The 22,760-nt window shown below is 41.7% G+C and overlaps 1 protein-coding gene across 1 annotated transcript; it reads right to left on the bottom strand.

Annotated features, from left to right (window-relative positions):
• Positions 1–1,991: 1,991 nt before the first annotated feature.
• Positions 1,992–11,879, bottom strand: LOC147862311 (leucine-rich repeat receptor protein kinase HPCA1-like). Its single transcript, XM_087322343.1, has 19 exons — positions 11,668–11,879; positions 11,308–11,458; positions 10,692–10,763; positions 10,059–10,133; positions 9,867–9,938; positions 9,450–9,626; positions 8,726–8,800; positions 8,394–8,465; positions 7,983–8,054; positions 7,181–7,249; positions 6,996–7,070; positions 6,738–6,812; positions 6,123–6,257; positions 4,957–5,498; positions 4,433–4,582; positions 3,948–4,087; positions 3,621–3,843; positions 3,207–3,445; positions 1,992–3,059 (listed from the first exon to the last, which is right to left on the bottom strand). The coding sequence occupies exons 1-19, from the start codon at positions 11,792–11,794 to the stop codon at positions 2,508–2,510; spliced, it is 3,093 nt and encodes a 1,030-aa protein (XP_087178469.1). The 5' UTR covers positions 11,795–11,879; the 3' UTR covers positions 1,992–2,507.
• Between the last annotated feature and the right edge of the window lie 10,881 nt (positions 11,880–22,760).

Below are 22,760 nucleotides of genomic sequence, written 5' to 3'. Positions count from 1 at the left end.
GCTCGATGTGTTTGTTTTTATATCGTGAAGCAGTTGCTTCAGGGCACCCGCACATGTGTGTATGTTGCTTGATTGAAGGGTGACTCTCCTTCTATTTGTGCGCATATGTATCACTTGAGTGTAAGGCCAGCTTTCCTTCGATGTGTGCATATGTGTGTGTGTGTGTGTGTGTGTTTGTGCGCGCGCGCGTACATGTGTGTATGTTCCTTGACTAAAGGGCAACTCTCTTTTGATTTGTGCGCATATGTATCACTTGAGTGAAGGCCAACCTTGCCTAATGAGAAGATCATTCGAGCATATTCTAAACGCATTGAACCAAAGCTCACACTGAGGTTGATTGCTCTTCAAGCTAGACTATTAAAAATCAATGGCTCGAGTCATCCGATCGGGATGGACCACTTATGTCATTGTGCTTTTCACCTTTTTTGCCTCAACGTACTGTACTGATCCAAGTAAGCCTACATGTTTGTTTTACGTACCTTTCGTAATCAAAACCCATTGGTCGATATTTGAAGCGCAAATGTAAGGGTGCTCAAGCGTGACCACGGGAGGTCCCCACAAGTAACATATACCTAAAAACTAATGTAAATAAGGGAAGTTTGTAAAACTAGAAGCATTACTTTGTTATGTCCAATTGACGAGCACATTGTAACTTCTCTCGTATTATGCATGGAAACAAAGCTTTCACATTGTGCTTTAGAATTATTATTTTTGTTTCAACAATATTACTATTTAACACATATTTGCGTCAGCGGCTTATCTTTTGTTGTGATTTATATGCCAGCATCGATGATGAAAATGATTTATTGGATATATTCACTTTAGACGTATCTCCTCTTATAAACAATTTAAAGGTTATAAGATATTTACATTTGACTAATGCAAAAGTGCAAGTTGCTCATATTTAGTTAGGAAAAGAACTTGCAAGTGGACAAATTGCAAAAGGTAGCATAACAAGTTGTGAAAACACATTCAGCAACTTCCCAATTCCATTTGTTGCATTACAAGGACTACTTCAATAGGGTCTATATTGTGTGATTTCACAAGTTTATTTCCCCATTAACTAACTCTAATTTTGATGCAAATGAGTTCATCTTCCAACTATAATCATTGTATTTAAGTGTGAGTTCATGAGCAACTTAAAGTTTTAACTCAAATAATAAGAATATAAGGAGCTTTTATGTGCATACGCAATCGTAGGTTTCCCCCAAAAGGAAATGCTTGGTAAATCCCTCCCCAAGTAGTTCAAAAGGATCCCTACACACGTGAACATTTGTGTTCTAGGTTGTGCTAGTTACGTGATTCACATCATGAGAGGTGTCAACTGTTTGATTTCCTAAGAGAACAAGATTATGATCACATTGTCACATCTCATTGGTTTCTCTAATGAAGAGGACTGGTAGCTAAGGCTTCCAAGTGCACCATTGTAGCTCAAAGGATTTGGAGGCAGACCTATGTTAAAAAACTAAGAATGAGCCTTGAATCATGCACGACGTTAGACTAATAATAGTGATAAATTATAAATATATTTTCCATTAATTTTATCACAAGGAGATGTTTTCATGGCTATAAGAAAATCTCAATCCCGTGGAATAAGGGATCATATATTGGCCCCCCACTATGAATTGATCTATTAGAACACCTTGTGTCTTCAAATGTGCCTCACTTTGAGAATCTACTCTACTTGTATATTGTCTATGAATCTCTTACCACATTCAAGATTATGGTTTTGACTTTAGAAGGCATCGGACAAGTTCATGGCTCTTCTCTCCTCCGTGCTATCATGCCACTTTCAAGCGAACACATGCATAGATTGACTAAAAGTAAGAAAACCACATTAACCTTGATCATTCATGAAGAGCCCTAATATAAGCATTTTGTTTTACAGTAACCTTGAGCCCTTGAGCCATCTATTACATATGTCTAGTAGCTTAACTTCATACAAAGATTGATTGTTGTAACATTTGATGATCACTACTAAATATGCTCTTATTTAAACTCATGATATTCATGTATTATATAGTAACAAACTTTTCAAATTGGTGAAAATAATCATTCTTACCTAGTTTGGCCTCAAGAACATTCAATTTAGGTGAAGAAGAGATCAAGATGCCTCCTACATCATTCTTCTCATTTCTTTCAATGTTCAATTGTATATGTTGTATTTTCTACATTCAAGTGTTTACTATTGCCATCTCTATACAATAAGCAAAACTTTCAAACGTAAGTTGAGATTTCTTCAAGGCCCAAATTTTACTTGAAGTGTTGCATCACAACCAGGTTACAATATATTATACAAGAGCCTTAATTGTCCCATAGTAGTTTGTTATCATGTTGGGTTGGATTCACAGCTCATTAAATCAACCACTTTCCACACGAGCATTATCGATCAAATCTTGAAGAAGAAATGGAGAACCACATTCTTCATTACTATAAGAAATTTGCAATCGTAACTTTTTGTTGTATGAAGTTTGAACACATGATGTAGAAGGCATGTGATTCAATGTTTACTTGGGGATTAGAGCCTTTGTCATAATACTTATGCCACTCCCACTATAATAAAATGATGAGGAGATATCTGTTGGGCCATTAGGTCCATCTGTTGGGCCATTAGGTCCATCTGTTGGGAGGTAATTGTTATCCTTGATTAAATTGGTATGTCGAGAAGGTGACTTAGCTTCTATCTCTACATCTTCCTTGACCTTATTCCAACTTCCATAGTTATTGATAAGGCTTATTTGCTCTAGCTCTCTACATACTTCAACCATGGTGGGTCTATCGATTGGATCATCTAGTAAACATTTCAATGCTAGATCCACTAGTCTAGTCATGCCCTTCGTAGGATAAGATTCTTTAATTAGATTTGAATCCAAAAGCAATGGCACCACATTATCCACCCCACCTTTTAAAACTTTGCTCTTCACTTCATACACCATGAACTTCCCTTCTTCAATGGGGAGCCTTCCGGTCACTAGCTCAAGCAACATAACCCCAAAGCTATACACATCACTCTTTGATGTTAGCTCATTATGCATTAAGTAGTTTGGATCCAAATATCCCTAGCAAAACCAAATAAACAACATTATCCTCAATGAAATATCACACACACACTATACATAAGCACATATACATGCATGCTTGTATATCTAGGCACATATGTACATATACAATAGTTTCATATTAGAGGCTCAAAGCAAATAACATACCATTGTCCCTTTAATATCCGCACTCTCGATATTGACGACTTCTCCTTCGACTGTGGGTTTAGATAAACCAAAATCCGCAACCATAGCCACGAGTGTCTCATCGAGAAGTATGTTACTTGATTTGATATCCCTATGGATGATGGGTGGATAGGCTTCATTATGGAGATAAGCAATGCCCTTTGCAGCCCCTAAAGCCAGCTCAATTCTTCTATTCCAATCCATGTGAATTCCACTTTTACCTACAGTAATATAAATATAAAAAGATTGACATTACTAAAATCCGTATCAGATAATAATAAAAATGGTAGAACATGTACAAAAGTTGGATCTGATGAAAAAATACAAATGGTATAAAATTTACAAAGGTTGGTATTCATAAAGTTGAGGACCAAGAATATAAATGTAATAAATTACCTGTTAGAGCTTCTCGTAGTGTCCCATTTGGCATATACTTGTACACAAGCATTTGCTCACCTTCTTCAAAGCAAAATCCAACCAAGCCAACAAGATTCCTATGATGCACACGAGACAAAAGCTCGATCTCATTCTTGAACTCGTCAACACCCTGAAGAGAGTTAGCATTTGATCTCTTGATTGCCACCATGTCTCCTGTATTTGCGAGAACGCCCTTGTAAACCTAGGCACATATAAATAAATTGTGTTTCTCTAGTTAAGTGATCACAATTAATAAGGACATGAAGAATTGTTATATTTCCCTGAGAGTGATATAGAGTATTGTACCTTCCCATACCCTCCTGAACCAATCTCATTGTTAATGCTAAAGTTGTTTGTACATTGTCTGATTTCGTCAAAAGAGAACCATCTAGCACCTTTCAACTGCGGGATATTTGGTTGTTCATTTTGAGCATTAATCCAAGAAGCTGCGGCATGAATATAAACATATCAATTATCTTTCTAAAACAAACAAACATATGGGATAACACAAATATACCCTTCACTTTTGTCAAAGTGTTTGCCAAAAGACCCTTAACTTGTTGTAAGTTATTTATTTCTACCAAGATATTGTACCTATATTTTTCAACATTGACAAGAATACCCTCTTCATTGTACACAATCTACAATTAGAGAGGGGTATTCAAGTAGGTTCTGTAAAGTTAGGGGGTATTTTGGTAAATATAGAAAACAAAAGCTTGGGGTGCTCTACTCTAAGCAAATTAATGAACACTACTTCATGTTGTAATACTAGTTGTGATTATGTTGCTTACCAAAAGGTTTGGCTTGTTTCTCAGCTTGCTCAGCTCTCCTCCTGAGCTTCCACGTGCATATCCCTAGACCAACGATCACAATCCCCATCAAGGATGCGCCAATGCCAATGCCGAGTTTCTCAGGTTTGCTCAACCCACCCGGTGCTTGACCTATAGTCAAATGAATACGAGACGACAGAAAAGGCCATTTAATTATTGTCGATCTCATGTCCATTCACGACACAATATAAAGAGAGAAACCCAACTTAGATTTCCTTAGGAAGGAGACACACATCAAGATAACTTTTTGTACTTAGGTCCTATGGGTCAATATTGGTCTCTCTATGGATGAGCTAAAAAATATCTATCTATCTATCTTTGAAAACCGAGGGCTATTTCGGGGAGGCGCAAACCCCTACACATAGATTCTATACAAAGTATTATTATATACGAACTTGACAATAGCGTGTTTAAATGTAAACCAAAGTTTAGAAGATATAGTAGATGGAACTCTTGGGGAGGAGCTTAGTCCAGTGGAGACTTACTAGATGGGTTAATGTAGGGTGGGGTGATGAAAAAGGAAGTCATTGGGCCAATGGAAGCAAGCCAAACATCCTGGTTCTGCAGGACAAACTGGATTACAGTGGCATTATATGAAGACCAGAGATCAATCCCACTAGGTGGGAAAATGGACACCTTCAATTGAGTACCAGAGGCCACCTCCATAACCAATTGGGTCTTGTCCAATGGGATGCTACTATTCACAAATATGCTCTCCCCCCACATGGACAAGAACTCATCCTCAAGTATGACCAATAAGCTCGCGATCTCGTCCGCCCCAATGTCCGTGAGCTCCGGAGTCTTCATGGCGTAGAATGTCCATACCGCCACCACGGGGCGCACACATAGGCATGATGATTCTTTCGGGTTCATCCGGTAGTAAGACGGGCACTCGTAATCTTCTAAGGTGCAATTGCTTGTTAACGAATCGCCTGCGAGGCCCGAGGTTTGTCCAGACGAATTGCTCGACCCCGATTGGCATTCTTCCAATATATCGTTGCCGATACACGCAGGATTCCCCGATAATCTGTAGAGAAAGTATTATGTATGTGTACATCAAATACTGTCACAAGTAATTGTTATATAAGATCCCGTACAATTTCACTTCCCGTCTCGAGAATTATAGCGGAAAAACACTAAAACAAGCCAAAATTTGCTTTAGGATATATATATATACCCTAAGGTTCTCAATTTTTTTGCAAGAATATGTCTCTCTAGGACTTTGAATACTCTAGCATTACTCTTTGGGTGAAACTTTTAGATTAGGGTTCTTTTTGAACCCTAAACCCTAGCTAATGGAGTTTTTTATTATCAAATGCACACAATAAAGCTAGGGATATATTTGAAATCGGTATATCTTTCCCCCAATATAATTATGATACAAAATTGATGAGTAAATTTCGCTAATGGAGTTTTTTGAGATCAAATGCACACAAGAAAGCTAGGGATATATTTGAAATCGGTATCTTTCCTGATAAAATTATGATACAAAACTGATGACTCGTATTCGAATCGCTAATGGAATGGATCAAATGCACACAAGAAAGCTAGGGATATATTTGAAATCGGTATCTTTCCCCTATATAATAATCATGATACAAAACTGATTGAGTATTCTATTCTAATAATGAAGTTATTATATAGTCCTTACAAGAGTGTCCGATTGTAGTTTCCTTTAGAGTAACCGGTGATGTCGTTTCGTGTTAGGTCGACACTATCGAGTAGGGGTGACAAGTTGGGCGACGTGAGGTCTAATGTACCATTCAATTGGTTGTATGCAAGGCTCCTGGAAAAATGAAGAAATCAAAGCATTATTAATTTGGACAAATGAAGAAATCAAGCAGTAATTTGAACAAAATGAAGAAATCAAAGCATTATTAATTTGGACAAATGAAGAAATCAAGCATTAATTTGAACAAAATGAAGAAATCAAAGCATTATTAATTTGGACAAATGAAGAAATCAAAGCATTAATTTGGATAAATGAAGAAATCAAGCATTAATTTGGACAAATGAAGAAATCAAAGCATTAATTTGGACAAATGAAGAAATCAAAGCATTATTAATTTGGACAAATGAAGAAATCTAGCATTAATTTATAGCTATAGAGCTCTCAAAGTCATGTTACAGAGTTAATCTAATCACCACACAATATAAATATATATGTATGGGAAAACATCCGAAGAAGATTAAAAGTACTTAAAACATCTGATGAACCTAATTAGAGATTATAGTCTCGATGCAAATTTGTTCGATAAAAACTTACACGTTCGTGAGAGTTTGGGAGAATTCGAAAAGATCTTGAGGAATGCCACCATATAAGTTTGAAGAATCCATGGACCTAAGAAGCAAGTAGTTAAGTAGCACATGAAAATTAGGTTTAATATGTGAGTTATGTCAAGCCTCAAAAAGGCATTGAAAAATTGTATGTGTTTTTACTATTGGAACATAGGCAAAGATATTGATGGAATTCAAGGAGTAGATTTGCAGGTGGTTTAATAAAAATTTGATGATGAGAGCTTACAATGTGGAGAGGTTGCTCAATTTCATGATCCAACTGGGAATCTCTGAGGCATCAAAGCCATTGTTACCAAGGGTCCTGAGAGAAATAATAATAATAATAATAATAATAATATGAATAAATAAGCCAAATATGAATAAAAACCAATGAATTAGTGGATTATTTGCATTTAATTTCAAAGTGATTACAGAATTCTGAGGTTGATGCATCCGGAGAGGTCTGAGATTTGGCCAGTCAGTGTGTTGTTATCCAGCTGCCTACAAAAATACACAATAATGATATCAACAAAATGTATTTGTACATGTGTATATGTATATAAGTATATGTATCTGTAATCTGTATCTGTATCTGTATATGTATATGTATATATATATATAGATGTATATGTATATGTGTATATATATATATATGTATGTGTATCTGTATATGTATATGTATATATATATGTATGTGTATGTGTATCTGTATATGTATGTGTATGTGTATGTGTATGTGTATATGTATATGTATGTGTATGTGTATGTGTATATGTATATGTATATGTATATGTATATGTATATGTATATGTATATGTATATGTATATGTATATGCATATGTATATGTATGTGTATGTGTATCTGTATTTGTAGGTGTATCTGTATCTGTATGTGTATCTGTATGTGTATGTGTATCTGTATGTGTGTCTGTATGTGTATGTGTATCTGTTTGTGTATGTGTATGTGTATCTGTATCTGTATATGTATATGTATCTGCATATGTACATGTATCTGTATCTGTATCTATGTATATGTATCTGTATATGTACATGTATCTGTATCTGTATCTGTATATGTACATGTATCTGTATCTATGTATATGTATCTGTATATGTCTTTTGATTCACAGTTAGGGTTATGTAAGAACACAGGAAGATTAGTTACAGTCTAATTCCTAACATTGCCATGTTTTTTTGTTTTGTTTTTGATGGTCTTGTTCCTGCACAAACTTACAGTGTGATGATGTTGGTCAAGTTAGTGAAAGTGGAGGGGATGCTCCCATTGAATTTGTTGGAGTCCAACCTTCTGCAACAAATCAAAAGAAACCATCAAATCTGTTACTAGTTCTTTAATTCAATCCAATCCAATCCATTCATTCTATCCAATCCAACCCAATCCATCCATTCATTCAATCCATTCATTAATTCATTCAATCCAATTCAATCCATTCATTCAATCCAATTCAATCCAATCATTCAATCCAATCCAATCCATTCATTCAATCCAATCCATTCATTCAATCCAATCATTCAATCCAATTCAATCCAATCCAATCCATTCATTCAATCCAATCCAATCCAATCCATTCATTCAATCCAATCCAATCCAATCCATTCATTCAATCCAATTCCTATCTCTACTCACATGATATCGAGGTAGGGGAGCTCATTTATAGTCGGTGGAATCGGCCCCTCGAACTGGTTCTCCGCCAATAACCTGCAAATTTCATGTGCCAGGATCGCGAGATCAGAATATGCTCCACAAGACGGAATCGAAACAAAATTTATGTTATGCAGAACAATCACATTTGGCGTGATTACTATGATCCCAGAGGGTTTTCCCTTGTACAATTTAAGAGTGTTACAATGCCTCATTTGCTCCTAATCAATCAAATCTGTCTTTTCTTATCAATTCGATCCAGGAACAGCCAAAAAATCATTAACCGAAAGGAAAATCTGGCTGCGCGCAGTACTTACAAGTGCCGCAATTTCATGTTGGAGCTGAAGAGAGAGGATGGAACGATCCCTGAAAACCTATTGCTTTGGATGTGGCTGGTATCGAAAAAAACGATTAATACTCGTTAAGTTAGTACTTAAACATCGATTACTAAACTAATGTATATAAATTAGTACTTAATCATCATTGATTGCTAAACTAATTTATATAAGTTAGTACTTAATCATAGATTGCTAAACTAATTTATATAAGTTAGTACTTAATCATCCATTGCTAAACTAGCTTATATAAGTTAGAATTTAATCATCGATTGCTAAACTAATTTATATAAGTTAGTACTTAATCATCCATTGCTAAACTAATTTTTATAAATTAGTACTTAATCATCGATTACTAAACTAATATCTATAAGTTATTAGTACTTAATCATCGATTACTAAACTAATATCTATAAGTTATTAGTTATTCCTACATTATTTTATATAAGTTACTAGTACTTAATCATCCATTACTAAACTAATTTCTATAAGTTATTAGTACTTAATCATCGATTACTAAACTAATTTATATGAGTTATTAGTACTTAATCATCGATTGCTAAACTAATTTATATAAGTTAGTACTTAATCATCAATTACTAAACTAATTTATATAAGTTAGTACTTAATCATCGATTACTAAACTAGTAGTTAATCATCGATTACTAAACTAATTTCTATGATGATGATGAATTATATGACTCACATGTGTTCTGCATTTGTGAGATTATCCAATCCAACCGTCGAAGTCCCATTGATGCCATAGCTCGAGGCGGGCAATTCTCCGGAGAGGAGATTGTCAGAGACATCAAACCACTTGAGATTGAGGAGATTTCCGACACTATTCGGTATTGGTCCCGTGAATGAGTTGTTTGCTAATCCCCTATTAATTAGCATTTCCAAGCATAATAATTATGGTATAAAAATCAGAATCACCATTAAATCATCACCATCATTGTACTGATATCAGAATCTCAGCATTCATTAGCTATTAGAGATGTAATACATTTTCAAGCATAATTATGGTATAAATCAGAATCATCATTACCATCACCATCATTTTACTGATATCTCTGCATTCATTAGCTTTTAAAGATGTAATGTTTTGTATGGAGATACTTACAAGAACTCTAATGGGGTCATGTCCCCAATCTCCGTGGGAATCGATCCACTGAAATTGCAAGAGATTACATAACTGATACCACAAAAAAAAAACAGAAAAAAAACCCAACAAAAAGCTTGATCAATTACAAGAGCAATTCAGAAATCCCAGGATTACAATATGATTGATTGAAGTTAAATCTCAGTAATTTACAATCGTTTGATTTGTTTCAATTTCCCGATTTCCGATGGAAGCTGACCTCGGAGTTGCGAATTTGATGAGAGATCCCTGATTATTCATATAAACTTGTGTAATTTAGTCATAGATTCATTCATCGTGATCCATCTTCAATTTTTTAGAGATTTAGAGGATCTAAGTAGCGGAGCTAATGAAGGTAAACAAATTAGCGGAGTAATTAGTGTAATTATTCACATAAACTTGTGTAATTCAGGCATAGATTCATTCATCATGATCCATCTTCAACTTTTTACAGATTTAGAGGATCTAATTAGCGGAGCTAATGAAAGTAAACAAATTAGGGGAGTAATTAGTGTAATTATTCATATAAACTTGTGTAATTATTCATATAAACTTGTGTAATTATTCATATAAACTTGTGTAATTATTCATATAAACTTGTGTAATTTAGTCATATTAGATTCATTCATCATGATCCATCTTCAATTTTTTAGAGATTTAGAGGATCTAATTAGCGGAGCTAATGAAAGCAATCAAATCAAGGGATAAGGAGAATTAGTTAAATGATTAAGGAGAGCAATTAACGAGGATTAGAGACTGATCGTGACAGATTAATATGTGGAGGATTAATGAATGAATATCACTCACATGTACAATAAGGAGGAGAGATTGCCAATGGCAGGGTGCAGGGTGCCATTCAAATCCAGGTTAGCAAGGAGCCTGTATCGATCATAAAAAATCAGAAGAGAATTCATCAGAGATCAATCCCCACACCATAATTAGGGTTTGAACAAAAAAAATTCACTTAGGGCCAAATGGAGTGATTATATCTTTAAGTTCCATTCGATTTTAAGAGCCTTTATCGAATTCATTGTACAGATTTAAGCATATATTTGGTGATTGAGATCAATCCCACACCATAATTAGGGTTTGAACAAAACAAAATTCACTTAGGGCCAAATGGAGTGATTATATATCTTTAAGTTCCATTCGATTTTAAGAGCCATTTCCGAATTCATTGTACAGATTTAAACAAATTTTGGTGATTGAGATCAATCCCCACACCATAATTAGGGTTTGAACAAAAAAGAAATCACTTAACGCCAAATGGAGTGATTATATATCTTTAAGTTCCATTCGATTTTAAGAGCCTTTTTCCGAATTCATTGTACATATCTAAACAAATTTTGGTGATTGAATTTCTGCAGAGCTTGAATAGCCTCCTGTATTGATCTGATTGATAAAAATAAATAAAAACATGTACATGGATGTGACGCGATTTCCTTGATTATTTGCAGAGGAGGCAGAGTAATCGCCACATCTGATTCCCTGCCATCCATCTGTGCAGGGATCTGTGCTGAAATCCCACTGTGGATTTCCTGACCACTCTCCATGGAGAAGCTTGAGTGCTTCCACTGAAAAGATCATAGCCATAGCTGATTAATTACTAACTCCACTGATTAACCACATAATGCCATGTAAAAACAAGCAGAAAATCAGACATCTCTAATGATCTTCGCCTTTGAAATCGAATCATATATATATATATACTGTATAAATTCGCTCAATACACTTCAAAAAAAAATCTGGCGAAAAATTTGTATGGAAATCGGAGTTTCCATACCATCTTGTGGGTCAGTTTGCAGAGCTTGTAAGATTTGAAGAGGATTAATGGCTAAGCAGATGAGTAGGATAGAGACAGGGATCATGTGGAGGGGCTGAAGAGCTTGTATTAACCCATAATGGCTCATGCCTAATTAATTAATCAACCAAATCAAGCAGTGATTATTAGCAAGGGTAATTAGGGGTGAGGCAGAGCTAAATCAGGCAACTAAATCTAAGGATCGATTGGGCTTAATTAATTAATTAATCAATCAATCAAATCAAGCAGTGATCATTAGCAAGAGTAATTGGGGGTGAGGCATAGCTAAATCAGGCAGCTAAATCTAAGGATCGATTGGGCTTAATTAATTAATTAATCAATCAATCAATCAAATCAAGCAGTGATTATTAGCAAGGGTAATTGGGGGTGAGGCATAGCTAAATCAGGCAGCTAAATCTAAGGATCGATTGGGCTTAATTAATTACTATATACAGTTATTAAGAAGAATCAAAGGAAGAAATAATTGGATGGAAACTAAAGATTAGATACAGTCTAATAATTGTAATTAGCAAGAGCTCCAAAATATAGCCGTCTCTGCCTTTCAATAAGCCAAAAAGAAAAATTAAAAACAGAGAGACCCATTCAAAAAAAAAGAGCTATGAATTAAAAATAAATTAAAAAAAAGACAGGAAATGAAGAGACTCAATGGAGAGACCAGGTCTAGATTTGTAAATTTGGGAAAATACTGTTGGCCCCTGTTTCTTCATATGTATTATGTATGTACATATATGTATACAGTATATTATACCTTACACTTCAAAGGATAAAGGTCCACATTTGTAAATTTAGTATACTCTGGCCCTACTTCTATATATATGTATATACATATCTATATATAAATTATACAATTTAGTATACTTTGGCCTTATTTCTATCTATATAATGTATATATTATAGATATAGATAGATAGAATAGATAGATTTACTTCAAAGGATCCACATTAGGGTTTTCTTCCATCACAAAGCCTCGTTTCCGGCTTGGCCTGAAGTGCACCCTGTACTGAGAAACATGCTTCCCCCACGCAGCTCCAGCTGGATCAGTTTCCGTGCCATGTGGGATCGACACGATGGGCGCTTGGTTCGATCACGGGTACTTTTTCACCCCTCGGACCGAAGGAACATGCTCCCCGTAGCTCCCATTGACCAGGTTGATGTTTTGTCCCTTTCACTAACTTAGGTGAGTCTGTTTTTTTGTACTAGTACGTGATCGACACCATTGACTAGTATTGTTAGTAGTTACTTCTCTCTCTCTCTCTACCAACATTGTTGTCAATGATGGCCCCCGCCCAATAACATCTTTCACCTTGTCAACCACCACAATTTTGCAGTTCCATCTCATTCTATTGCGACTGCTCGCCGAAGAATGGGTTTAGGGTTTATGCATCTGATGTTACCAAGAACATGTACTATGCATGGAGTTTAGACCCGTGCGGGGGACGAACATGCACGGATTCTGTGCTCACATTCAAACATCACTGTTTTGTCCTAGCTCTGGGACCTTTAGATTCTATAATGAGTTCACATATGAGAACAAGTTGAGTTGTTCGTATGATTTGGTCCAAGTGAATTATGTAAGTTATAAAGTGTGCGCTTGAGTGACAACAAAGTTTGTGATCACGCAATCAATACAAGAAAGTTCGATACATTGCATGATCTCTTACGTATGCTATTTCATTCCTCGTAAGAATTTTGTTGACTTTATGCGGGTCGATCAAATATTCCAATTTCCAATTAAAAGAAATCGAAATAACGTTTTTAAACAACATTCCAGCATATTTAATATATGTTGTGATTGGAGACCAAAGGCACAGGACAGGCATGAACAAATTTGTCATTGGAAGGGGCTATTTCACATCCCACTTGATATATGATATTTATATAAGAGTAAAAAAGACAAAGGATATGAAATTCTTCTTTAGTGATGTGCCATGTAAGCAAGGAGGGCAGGCAGCGAAAATCGGGTTAAAGTAGAAATTATCTAACAACTTTTGAAAGTTAATGCAAGTCTATTATGGGGTGCAATTCTCTCCTAAGTTTACAAGTATTGATAGCGAACTATTAAAGTTGAGTAGGACATGGCTCTTGCTTCTCGGCGGTTCCCAAATTTGGGCCATTTCATACTACAACATTTAAAGGCAACTTGCGAAAAATCACACTTTAGTATTCAATGTTGGATTGGAACTCGAGGTGTCATAGTGAATTACATATAAGCATATTTTAATAGTTTAAACATAATGTCATCATTCACACACAGTTTGAGACTTATCTACAATTTATGTTATCCTCCACACATATGATTTGTATTTAAAAATGTCATGCTCAAAAAACATTTTCTTTATGGATTCAATTGTGGTATCATCCTTTGAAACTACATTTTGGTAGTTATGTCGTGCATGTTTTTTTGCCAAACATAAATATGTAGTGCTTTGTGAATGGCCAAGTGCATTGTCATCCAATATTGGCTGCATAATCTCATAGTGTATATATGGGTTCATGTGAGGTCTACCTAAGATACTTGGTTCGATAACATCTCAAGTTATAGCATTACCACCTTAAAAACGAGTCCAACTAGTGGAATAAGGAGGCATCCCTTTGATGTGTGAGCTGAGTGATAAATCAAAGCAATAACACCACACTCATGAATCCAATGGGAAAGTATACCTTTAGTAGTAATAGCACCATAGGTTGTATTGTCAAAAACAAAATTCAAACTTGTGGGCTAGTTTGCGGACTTGCAAGCATTAATATCACTATTAAAAATACTAACATTAATTACTAGAGCATAAAACATATGTGCACTTAATGTTACATAGAGAAACAATGAGAATTCAAGGCATGCCCATGTACAACATCTCAATTAAACATGTTGGAATTGTGGGGTATCCAATAACCACACATTGATGACTCTTGTAAGGGTTTGGAAATATACTCTTGTGACACATTAACGTCTAGGTATAATAAATTAAAGGATATGATCTCTTAGATTAACAAGAAGCAGCCAAAACATTCTCTTAGATTGAACAAGACATGGCAACGATGAGACTACATTATAAATGGGTTCGTAATTATCAAGATGAATGTGTTGCATGACAAACAAAATAGATCACTGTGGTTTTCTTGACAAATAAGATTGTATTTTCCATTAGTTTTATCAAATTAAGTGTATCTATAGTTCCAACTTCCAATAACATATGCTCATGGAGGTTTATGTCTTTTGAAGGCTTTAGAGAATATGACACACAAACTACTTTACTATATTTAAAAAACACATAAAACTCTAGGAAAATCGTCTCAAGTCAAATTAAGTATGCATTTTATCAAATTGATCTCTTGTTGGCATTACCCCTTCATGACTATTCCATAAGTGAAGATATGATACCTTCCCAACGTCGACTTCCACAGCCCTCTCTTTGATTGTAAGAAAACTATTCTCTCTCTCATTCATTGCCACTATTCTCTCAAAAAACTATATTTTATTTCTACTTCAATAGAAAGTATTTTATTGCTCAACTTCATTATATACATATATATTTATAAGAGAAGATTATATTACCTCTTTCTCGATTGTTTGTTAATATTCTTTCCCCTTTTTTTCTCTTTTTGCATTAATACATTATTTCTTTCATTTTACCAAAGAAGTTTAAGTGTTGACGATGAGGCCATGACAATTGACAATGTGATATCCATTTGGCCAATGAATTGTTGGCACAAAAAATGTTAGTCAACCTATAATGACAAATAGAGATGCTAGTTTGCTAACAAACAACAAATGTAATCCAACACATGATACACAATGAATATTAGGCATCCATCTTGAGGACGAGCTCCTATCAGAAATGAGACAAAATAACAATAGAAAGAGCAAGAGAAAGAGTGGTGATGAAAGGGATAGACGAGATAGTTGTGGATAGAGTGTGCGGGAGAGAATGATGATGGAAGGAAATATGCGAGATGCTGGTAGGTAGTGAGAGAGTGAGGAGCCTTCATTATATAGTGGATCGTGGAACAATTTAGGGTTTTCTAGAATGTTCTAGGAAGTTCTAGAGTGTTGAGCGAGCAAGCTCAACTGGATCCGGATTGGTATCCACAACGAAGAACCGGATGATATCTAGATCGAAGAGACAGATCCGGGAGCCGGATTCAAATGTGAACCGGAAGGCTAGTAGTAGCCTATACGCGTCTAGACTACTAGGTAGTCAGAGTCATCATAGTTAGTGTCAGTCGCTTGTATGAGCATTGAAGTACATGCTGCTTCCGTTAGTCCTCCAAGGACTTGTATAAATAGTGTTGTCAAGCATATTGTATGTACTGAGTTATATAGCGTTATTAATTTTTTAATAGAGTTTACGTTCTGCTCTCTCTTTCTCTTTCTCTCTCTCTCTCTTTCTCTCTCTCTCTCTCTCTCTCTCTCTCTCTCTCTCTCTCTCTCTCTCCCTGCATATTCTCTGTGTTAAGCTTCCATTGAACCTTTCTCTCTATTGTTGCTATCCGGTAGAGCCGATTTGTAATACGCTTCCGCACGTTCACATTCACATGGTATCAGAGCGTGAGGGTTGAGAACCTCTGCAGTCGACATACGCTTTTGAAGACAAACCCTGATACCCGGTAAGGATAGACCGAGAAAGATATGGACAGAGGTATGGCGAGTTCACTTCCGATAGAGAAGCTTGACTGGAGCAACTATGCGTGCTGGTCATATAAAATGCACCAGTACCTGCTGGGGCATGGATATTGGAGCTACGTGGAAGGAACCAACGAGGTAGCGTCGGAGCCGGCACACAAGGACTTCCCGGCATGGGAGCAAGGAGCGAGCTGAGTATTGTACTGCCTCACATTCGGTGTGCACGATCAGATGCTCGACTACATCAAGGATGCAAAGACGCCGAAGGAGGCCTGGGAAAATCTACGAAAGATTTTCTCCGTGAGTACCATAGCCCGAAAGTTGCAGCTCCGGCAAGAGCTGAACAACATTCGGCAAAGAGACATGTCGGTTACGGACTACACCACCAAGATAAAAGAGATTTGTGACGCGCTCGGGTCCATTAATGTGACGGTGGACGAAGACGAGATGGTCCAAATTTGTCTCGATGGTCTAACACAATGGTACGGTGTCGTGAAGAAAACCGTCCACAAGCGGAATCGGTGCACCGGAGCGTAGGAACCGGCTCTTCATGCACGTACGCCTTATGTTGTACATAAGAGAGAATTAGGTACATAGAAGATCCTAGGTAGGTAGATTCGGTAGGTAGGAAGTTAATGGGAAACGGCTCCTTCCTTGCCTATAAAAGGAGGGAGACGAGGAGGGGGGAAGGATCGCGGTTAGAGAGGATGAAGTGCTATCAGGTTGTCGGCCGAAGGCTTCTCTCTCTTCCATACTCCGTAGCTTCTTTCTGTGCAGGTTTTCGGGAGGCTCGCGCTACTCTAAGGAATGCCCGAGTGCTTCCGGTAGCACCTCCAACCTACTCCTTTCTTTCTGAGCGTTTACGAACAGGCATCAACATCTGTTCGCCGGCCTGTTCGGTTGTAACCGACTTCGTGCTTCTTGTTGTTTGTCCTTGTTAATATATATATATACATACATTCGTGTCTCTCTGCGTCGGTGTCCCACTCGCGTCTTTGTGTCGAAGGGCCGTGCCCCTGTGAATCTACGCCCACACGTAGTGGGTCCCTTCCCTTCTCCTTTGTCTCTTGCTCTTCGGTACAAGACCCCCGAGGCCCCGCCTCATTCCACGCATCCGCGAGGAATACCTCGACATCTTGGTGAACCCGACATGAAAGAGGTGGCAGAAGAGCAGAAGATGAAGGGGTCGGATCTTGCGGAGGCCATGGCTTCGGCCGTGGATCGGGTATTGAGCGCACGCGAGGGCACCGGCGCCCTCGACAGAGCCATTGAGGTGGTCGTCGGTACGATCGGCCGGTTCAACGGGAAGGATGCCACGAAGTATTTGGCGTCCTACGGGGCAGAAATGCTGATGCGGGACATTCCGGAAGAGAGGCGTCTTGCCGGGTTCCCTCGAGTGGCGATGCCGAGCATCCATGCGGAGGTGCTCGAGGTACGGGCGGAGAGCCGTACCTGGGAGGAGTTCGAAGGCCGACTCGTAGAAAAATATGGGCTGGACGACGCGCTCCGACTTTCGAAACGGGACTTCATGGAATGGGTGGAGTTCCCCGGCAAGGGAAGAAACGCGTCGGCACTCCTCCGGGAGTTTGAGGAACGCTTTGCGCGCCTCTCGGCGCTTGACCGAACCGTTCTGGATACGAGTCGTGTCCTACTGTTCGTCAAGTCGGTGGACGAGCGGGACCGGGATCAAGTTGGCTCCTTACTAGAAACCGAAGACGGGTTGACGACCGACTGGGCTGCGGTTAAGAGAGTCTGTGGCCGTTTCGACAAATGGCGAGAATGGGCTGACAACGGGGCGGCCGATGCGGGCTCTGTCATAGCAAGGAGGCTTGAACCGGCACCGCAAGGGCGAAGGGCAGAGACCCGGGAGTGGCTCGAAACCGGGTCGGCTCCGATCGGCATGGTCAATGACTCGTCCGGAGGAGCAGCGTTGGAGGAGTTGACGCGGGCGATAAAGGATCTCCAGATCGCCTAGACTCGAAGGGAAGGCGGCGAACCGGCTCGTGACCGACGGCCGGTAGCAAGGAACAGGTGCATGTGGTGCGACGAGGTCGGCCACATTCGGAAGGACTGCGGCGATTTCGCAGAGGCGTTGAGGAACTGGGTGGTGTACCTATGGGAAGGCCGGGTGCACGCCGGCGATACCAGAAGGGCCCTAAACCGGAACGACGGGCGAGGAGGTATGAAGAGACTGATGGAAGAGGCAGCAGCCCAACACGTGGAGGCCATCCACTACTCGGCGTCGACCGGTATTCGGGTCGGGGGCAGCGAGGCCCGAAAGGAGAGCAAAGAAGGATTCTGGTCGGCAATGCTGGAAGGCCTCGCCGACGCACAGCTGAGGAAAGATGAAGCAGACCGCGCTGAGAGACGGGTCCGGGAAATAATCGGGTGGAGCGACCCGGTCGAGGAGAAGACGGGCTTCGTAGAAGCCGCCTGCCGGAACTACGAGGCTCTGGTAGAAGACAAACGAGTAGGGAAAGCCGGAGCAGCCGGGCCCTCACAACGATACGAGACCCGATTCGGGCAACCACTACTCGGCGTCGGCCGGTATTCGGGTCGGGGGCAGCGAGGCCCGAAAGGAGAGCAAAGAAGGATTCTGGTTGGCAATGCTGGAAGGCCTCGCCGACGCACAGCTGAGGAAAGATGAAGCGGACCGCGCTGAGAGACGGGTCCGGGAAATAACCGGGTGGAGCGACCCGGTCGAGGAGAAGACAGGCTTCGTAGAAGCCGCCTGCCGGAACTACGAGGCTCTGGTAGAAGACAAACGAGTAGGGAAAGCCGGAGCGGCCGGGCCCTCACAACGATACGAGACCCGATTCGGGCAACGACGGAACGATGCCGGTGGGTCCAGCGCGCAAGATAACCCCAGGAAGGGCGGATACCGACTGGGGACGGAAATAGAAAGGACCACGGACCTACGAAAGGTCCTAGAAGAATGGATCCTCGACAGCAAAGTGGAGTTGTCATTGCGGGAGGTGCTAGGGATCGCTAAGAAGGAGTTCCACGACTCCATTGTGGACTTGGTGAAGCGGAAGAGGCTGTCGACGGAGACGGAACCGGAAAGACCGGTGGAGGTGCGGACGACACACATCGACGACTTGGCGCTGGAAGATGAGTGGGCGGAGAGCCACTATTCGAGGCCACACTGGGCCCGAGCGACCACGGAGACCCCGGTAAAGATCGGAGATGTTCAGGAACCGGTGGTGGCACTAGTGGACCACGGTTCGGAAATAAACCTGATGTCCATGGACTTCTATAAGAAGGGAAAGTGGCTGATCAACACCAAGCACGGGTGGAAGATACGGGCGGCGACGCGCGCCACCGAGGAACTGCACGGGGCCTACCCGAATGTGCGAGTCAAGATCGGCGACGTCGAGGTTGACCAGCACTTCTTTGTACAGGAGACGTCCTCGCACCCGGTCATATTAGGGGAACCATACATCATGGCGGCGCGGATGGAGACCAAGGTGCTAGACAACGGTTCGGCCTACGCGAGGGTCAAAAGCCAGGACGAGCGCCATTCGGTTCAATTTCTGACGGTGCGACCGAACCACGAGCGAAATCGCGAATCCCTCGGTGGCAAGAACCGAGAGGATTTTTAGAGAGGGCTGCCAAGGCGTGGGGCCGAGACAGTCCGAACACTCGGGAAAGACCCCACCGCTGTACGACAGAACCGAAACCGAAGAAACCTTGTACGATAGGTAGAAAATTTTTCTTCTCCAACGACGGAGGGTGTATGATAGTTGGCATCGTTGGCCGAGAAAAGGCAAGGGCGGAGGAGCGACTTCGAGCGTGCGGAGTTCTCGGCCCGGACGAGGAAATCAACGGAGCTGTGGAGGCGGTCTCCTTCGACGACACCTTGGGGATGCTGAGGGAGGTAGCCGGAGAAGACCTTAACGAAGAACGGACGATACCGGTATGTTCCGAAGAGATGTACGAAGTCATCGCGAACTTCAGTCAGGGGCTCGGGTCGGATCAGACGGCCCGGGTTAGCACGAAGTACAAGACTGTGGACCGGAAGGTAAGGCCAGTCGCGGCACCCTTACCGGAGGGCAGCGAGTCTCGGATCAGAGGGGTTGCGTCAGACCCCAGTTTGCGAGATCCGGTCTGCATAGGACACACCTTCACCGACGGGACGCTCCGGGAGCTCAAAATCGGTGGGGGCGGGTTCCTACTGCCGGCGGAGGAAGACCGGTTTCGGAGAATGCTCGGAAGGCACGGGAAAGCCTTCGCATTCTCACCAGAAGAGATCGGGTGCGTAGACCCGACAATCGTGGAGCCGATGGTGATATTCACGGTACCGCATGTGCCGTGGAATCTCAAGCCGATTCCAATACCGAGAGCTCACATCCCGAAGTTGATGGAGCTGTTGAGGTAGATAGTCGATATGGGCATTCTCGAACCGTCGAGTGCCCCATACTCGAACCGGTGGTTTACCGTACCAAAGAAAAACGGAACATTGCGCTTCATTCAAGACCTGCAGCCGGTCAACAAAGTGACCATTCGGAACGCAGGAATCGGACCGACCATAGACAAGTTCGCGGAGGCCTTCGTCGGAAGGTCGATTTACTCGGTCGGTGACCTGTACTCGGGGTACGACCAGTTCCAGCTAGCCGTGAAGAGTAGAGACATTACGACGATGTGAACTCCCCTCGGCCTAGTGCGAATGTGTACCCTGCCACAAGGAGGGACCAACTCGGTGGCCCACATGGTGAATGCAATGAACAAGGTACTGAGGGATTGCATCCCGGACATCACCATGCCATTTCTAGACGACATCCCGATCAAGGGGTGCCCGGTGGAAGAGAAGGACGAGACACTCGGGCCGGACGGATGCCGGCGATTCGTGGCAACACACATCGACGACTGCGAGAAGGTGCTACAAAGGCTAGAGGTTGCGAGGCTCACCTTCTCCGGGGAGAAATCGGCCTTCGGGCAATCATAAATCCTGGTGGTCGGACATCTATGTGGACCATATGGCCGGAAACCGTCTCCGGCAAAAGTAGAAGCCATCTCTGCGATGAAGACCGACTGTAGCTCGGTTACGGAAGTTCGGAGGTTCCTGGGGGCGTGCACATTCTACCACATATGGATCCCGCATTACGCCCACGTTGCGGAGCCGCTATACGGGTTGCTGAAGAAGGGGCGAAAATTCGAGTGGCGAGATGAGCACATGGAGTCGGTCCGGAAGCTGAAGGAAGCTCTTACGGCAGCACCGGTGCTCCGGAAGGCTGTCTACGAGAAGGGTACCCCGTATACATAACGGTGGATACGAGTCCGACCGGGATCGGATGGGTCGTCAACCAAGAAGACGAGGACGGCATTCGGTTCCCGATCCGATTCGGCGCAAAGGTCCTCAGTGAGCGACAGCGAGGGTACGCCCAGGTTAAACGCGAACTCTGGGGTATCGTTTCGGCAGTAAAGGCCGACAAAGACTACCTGATCGGGACAGAAGTGATTATCGAGACGGATTGCCTGCCAATTCTCGGCATGGTTTCCGGATGCGCGACACCGGACCTGGAGATGCTTAGGTGGATAGCGTACATCAAGTCCCTGGACCCGGAAATACGACACATTTCCGGAAAGGACAACGCCATGGCCGACATGCTTTCGAGGGCGAGGTTTGATAACGAGGGCGGCATGGTTTCGGAGGACGAAGAAGTCGGCGTGGACTTCTTCGAGGCGGCGTACGTGACGACCGATGGGACGAGCACTCCGGCGCTTAACGGCTTCGACGAGAGCAAGTACGACGGCGAGTGGCTCCAGATCGGTGGTTTCTTGAGGACAATGACGTCGGATGCGTCGTGGACGAGGGACGAGACCAACCGGATCCGGAAGAAAGCATACCGATTCTTTCTCCAGGACGGATACTTATGGAAGCACCCGAAGAAGAGGAACGGCGTCCCGCTCCGGGTGGTGGCGATGAAGGAAGAACAGGAGGAGCTGCTGACGGCCTACCACGACAGCCCTTGGGCTGGACACCGTGGAATGTGGGCCACGTTCGAGAAGATAAAGGGGAAGTACTGGTGGCCGGGACTGTATCGGGACGTGCATTGGTTCGTGACAACTTGCGAGAGCTGTCAGATGCACTCCATAGTCCGACATCGGGACGAGCTTCACCCTACGTACCCTCCGACCATCCACTTCAAATGGATGGTAGATCTGGTGACGATGCCGATGGGAGTAGGACAGATGCGGTATCTGGTCCTGGCTCGGGAAGATCTGACGAACCAGGTGGAAGGCCGAGCCCTTCAGAACAAAACGACCACGGCCGTATGTTGGTTCCTGATCGAGGACGTGATATGCTGGTACGGGTGCGTCGGGAAGATCGTGGCTGATCGCGGGGAGTTGGACGCCGAAGAGGCCGAGGAGCTGTTCGACCGGCTAGGGGTCAAGCTCTCGCTTACCACTGCGTACAATCCGGAGGCGAATG

Source organism: Azolla caroliniana, unplaced genomic scaffold (genome assembly GCF_043228905.1).
Source record: "Azolla caroliniana isolate FFs.n. ecotype wild unplaced genomic scaffold, voAzoCaro1.0.p SCAF_7, whole genome shotgun sequence".
NCBI classification, from domain to species: domain Eukaryota; kingdom Viridiplantae; phylum Streptophyta; class Polypodiopsida; order Salviniales; family Salviniaceae; genus Azolla; species Azolla caroliniana.
The sequence above is the reverse complement of the archived record's forward strand: the minus strand, read 5'-3'. Positions and strand labels throughout refer to the sequence as shown.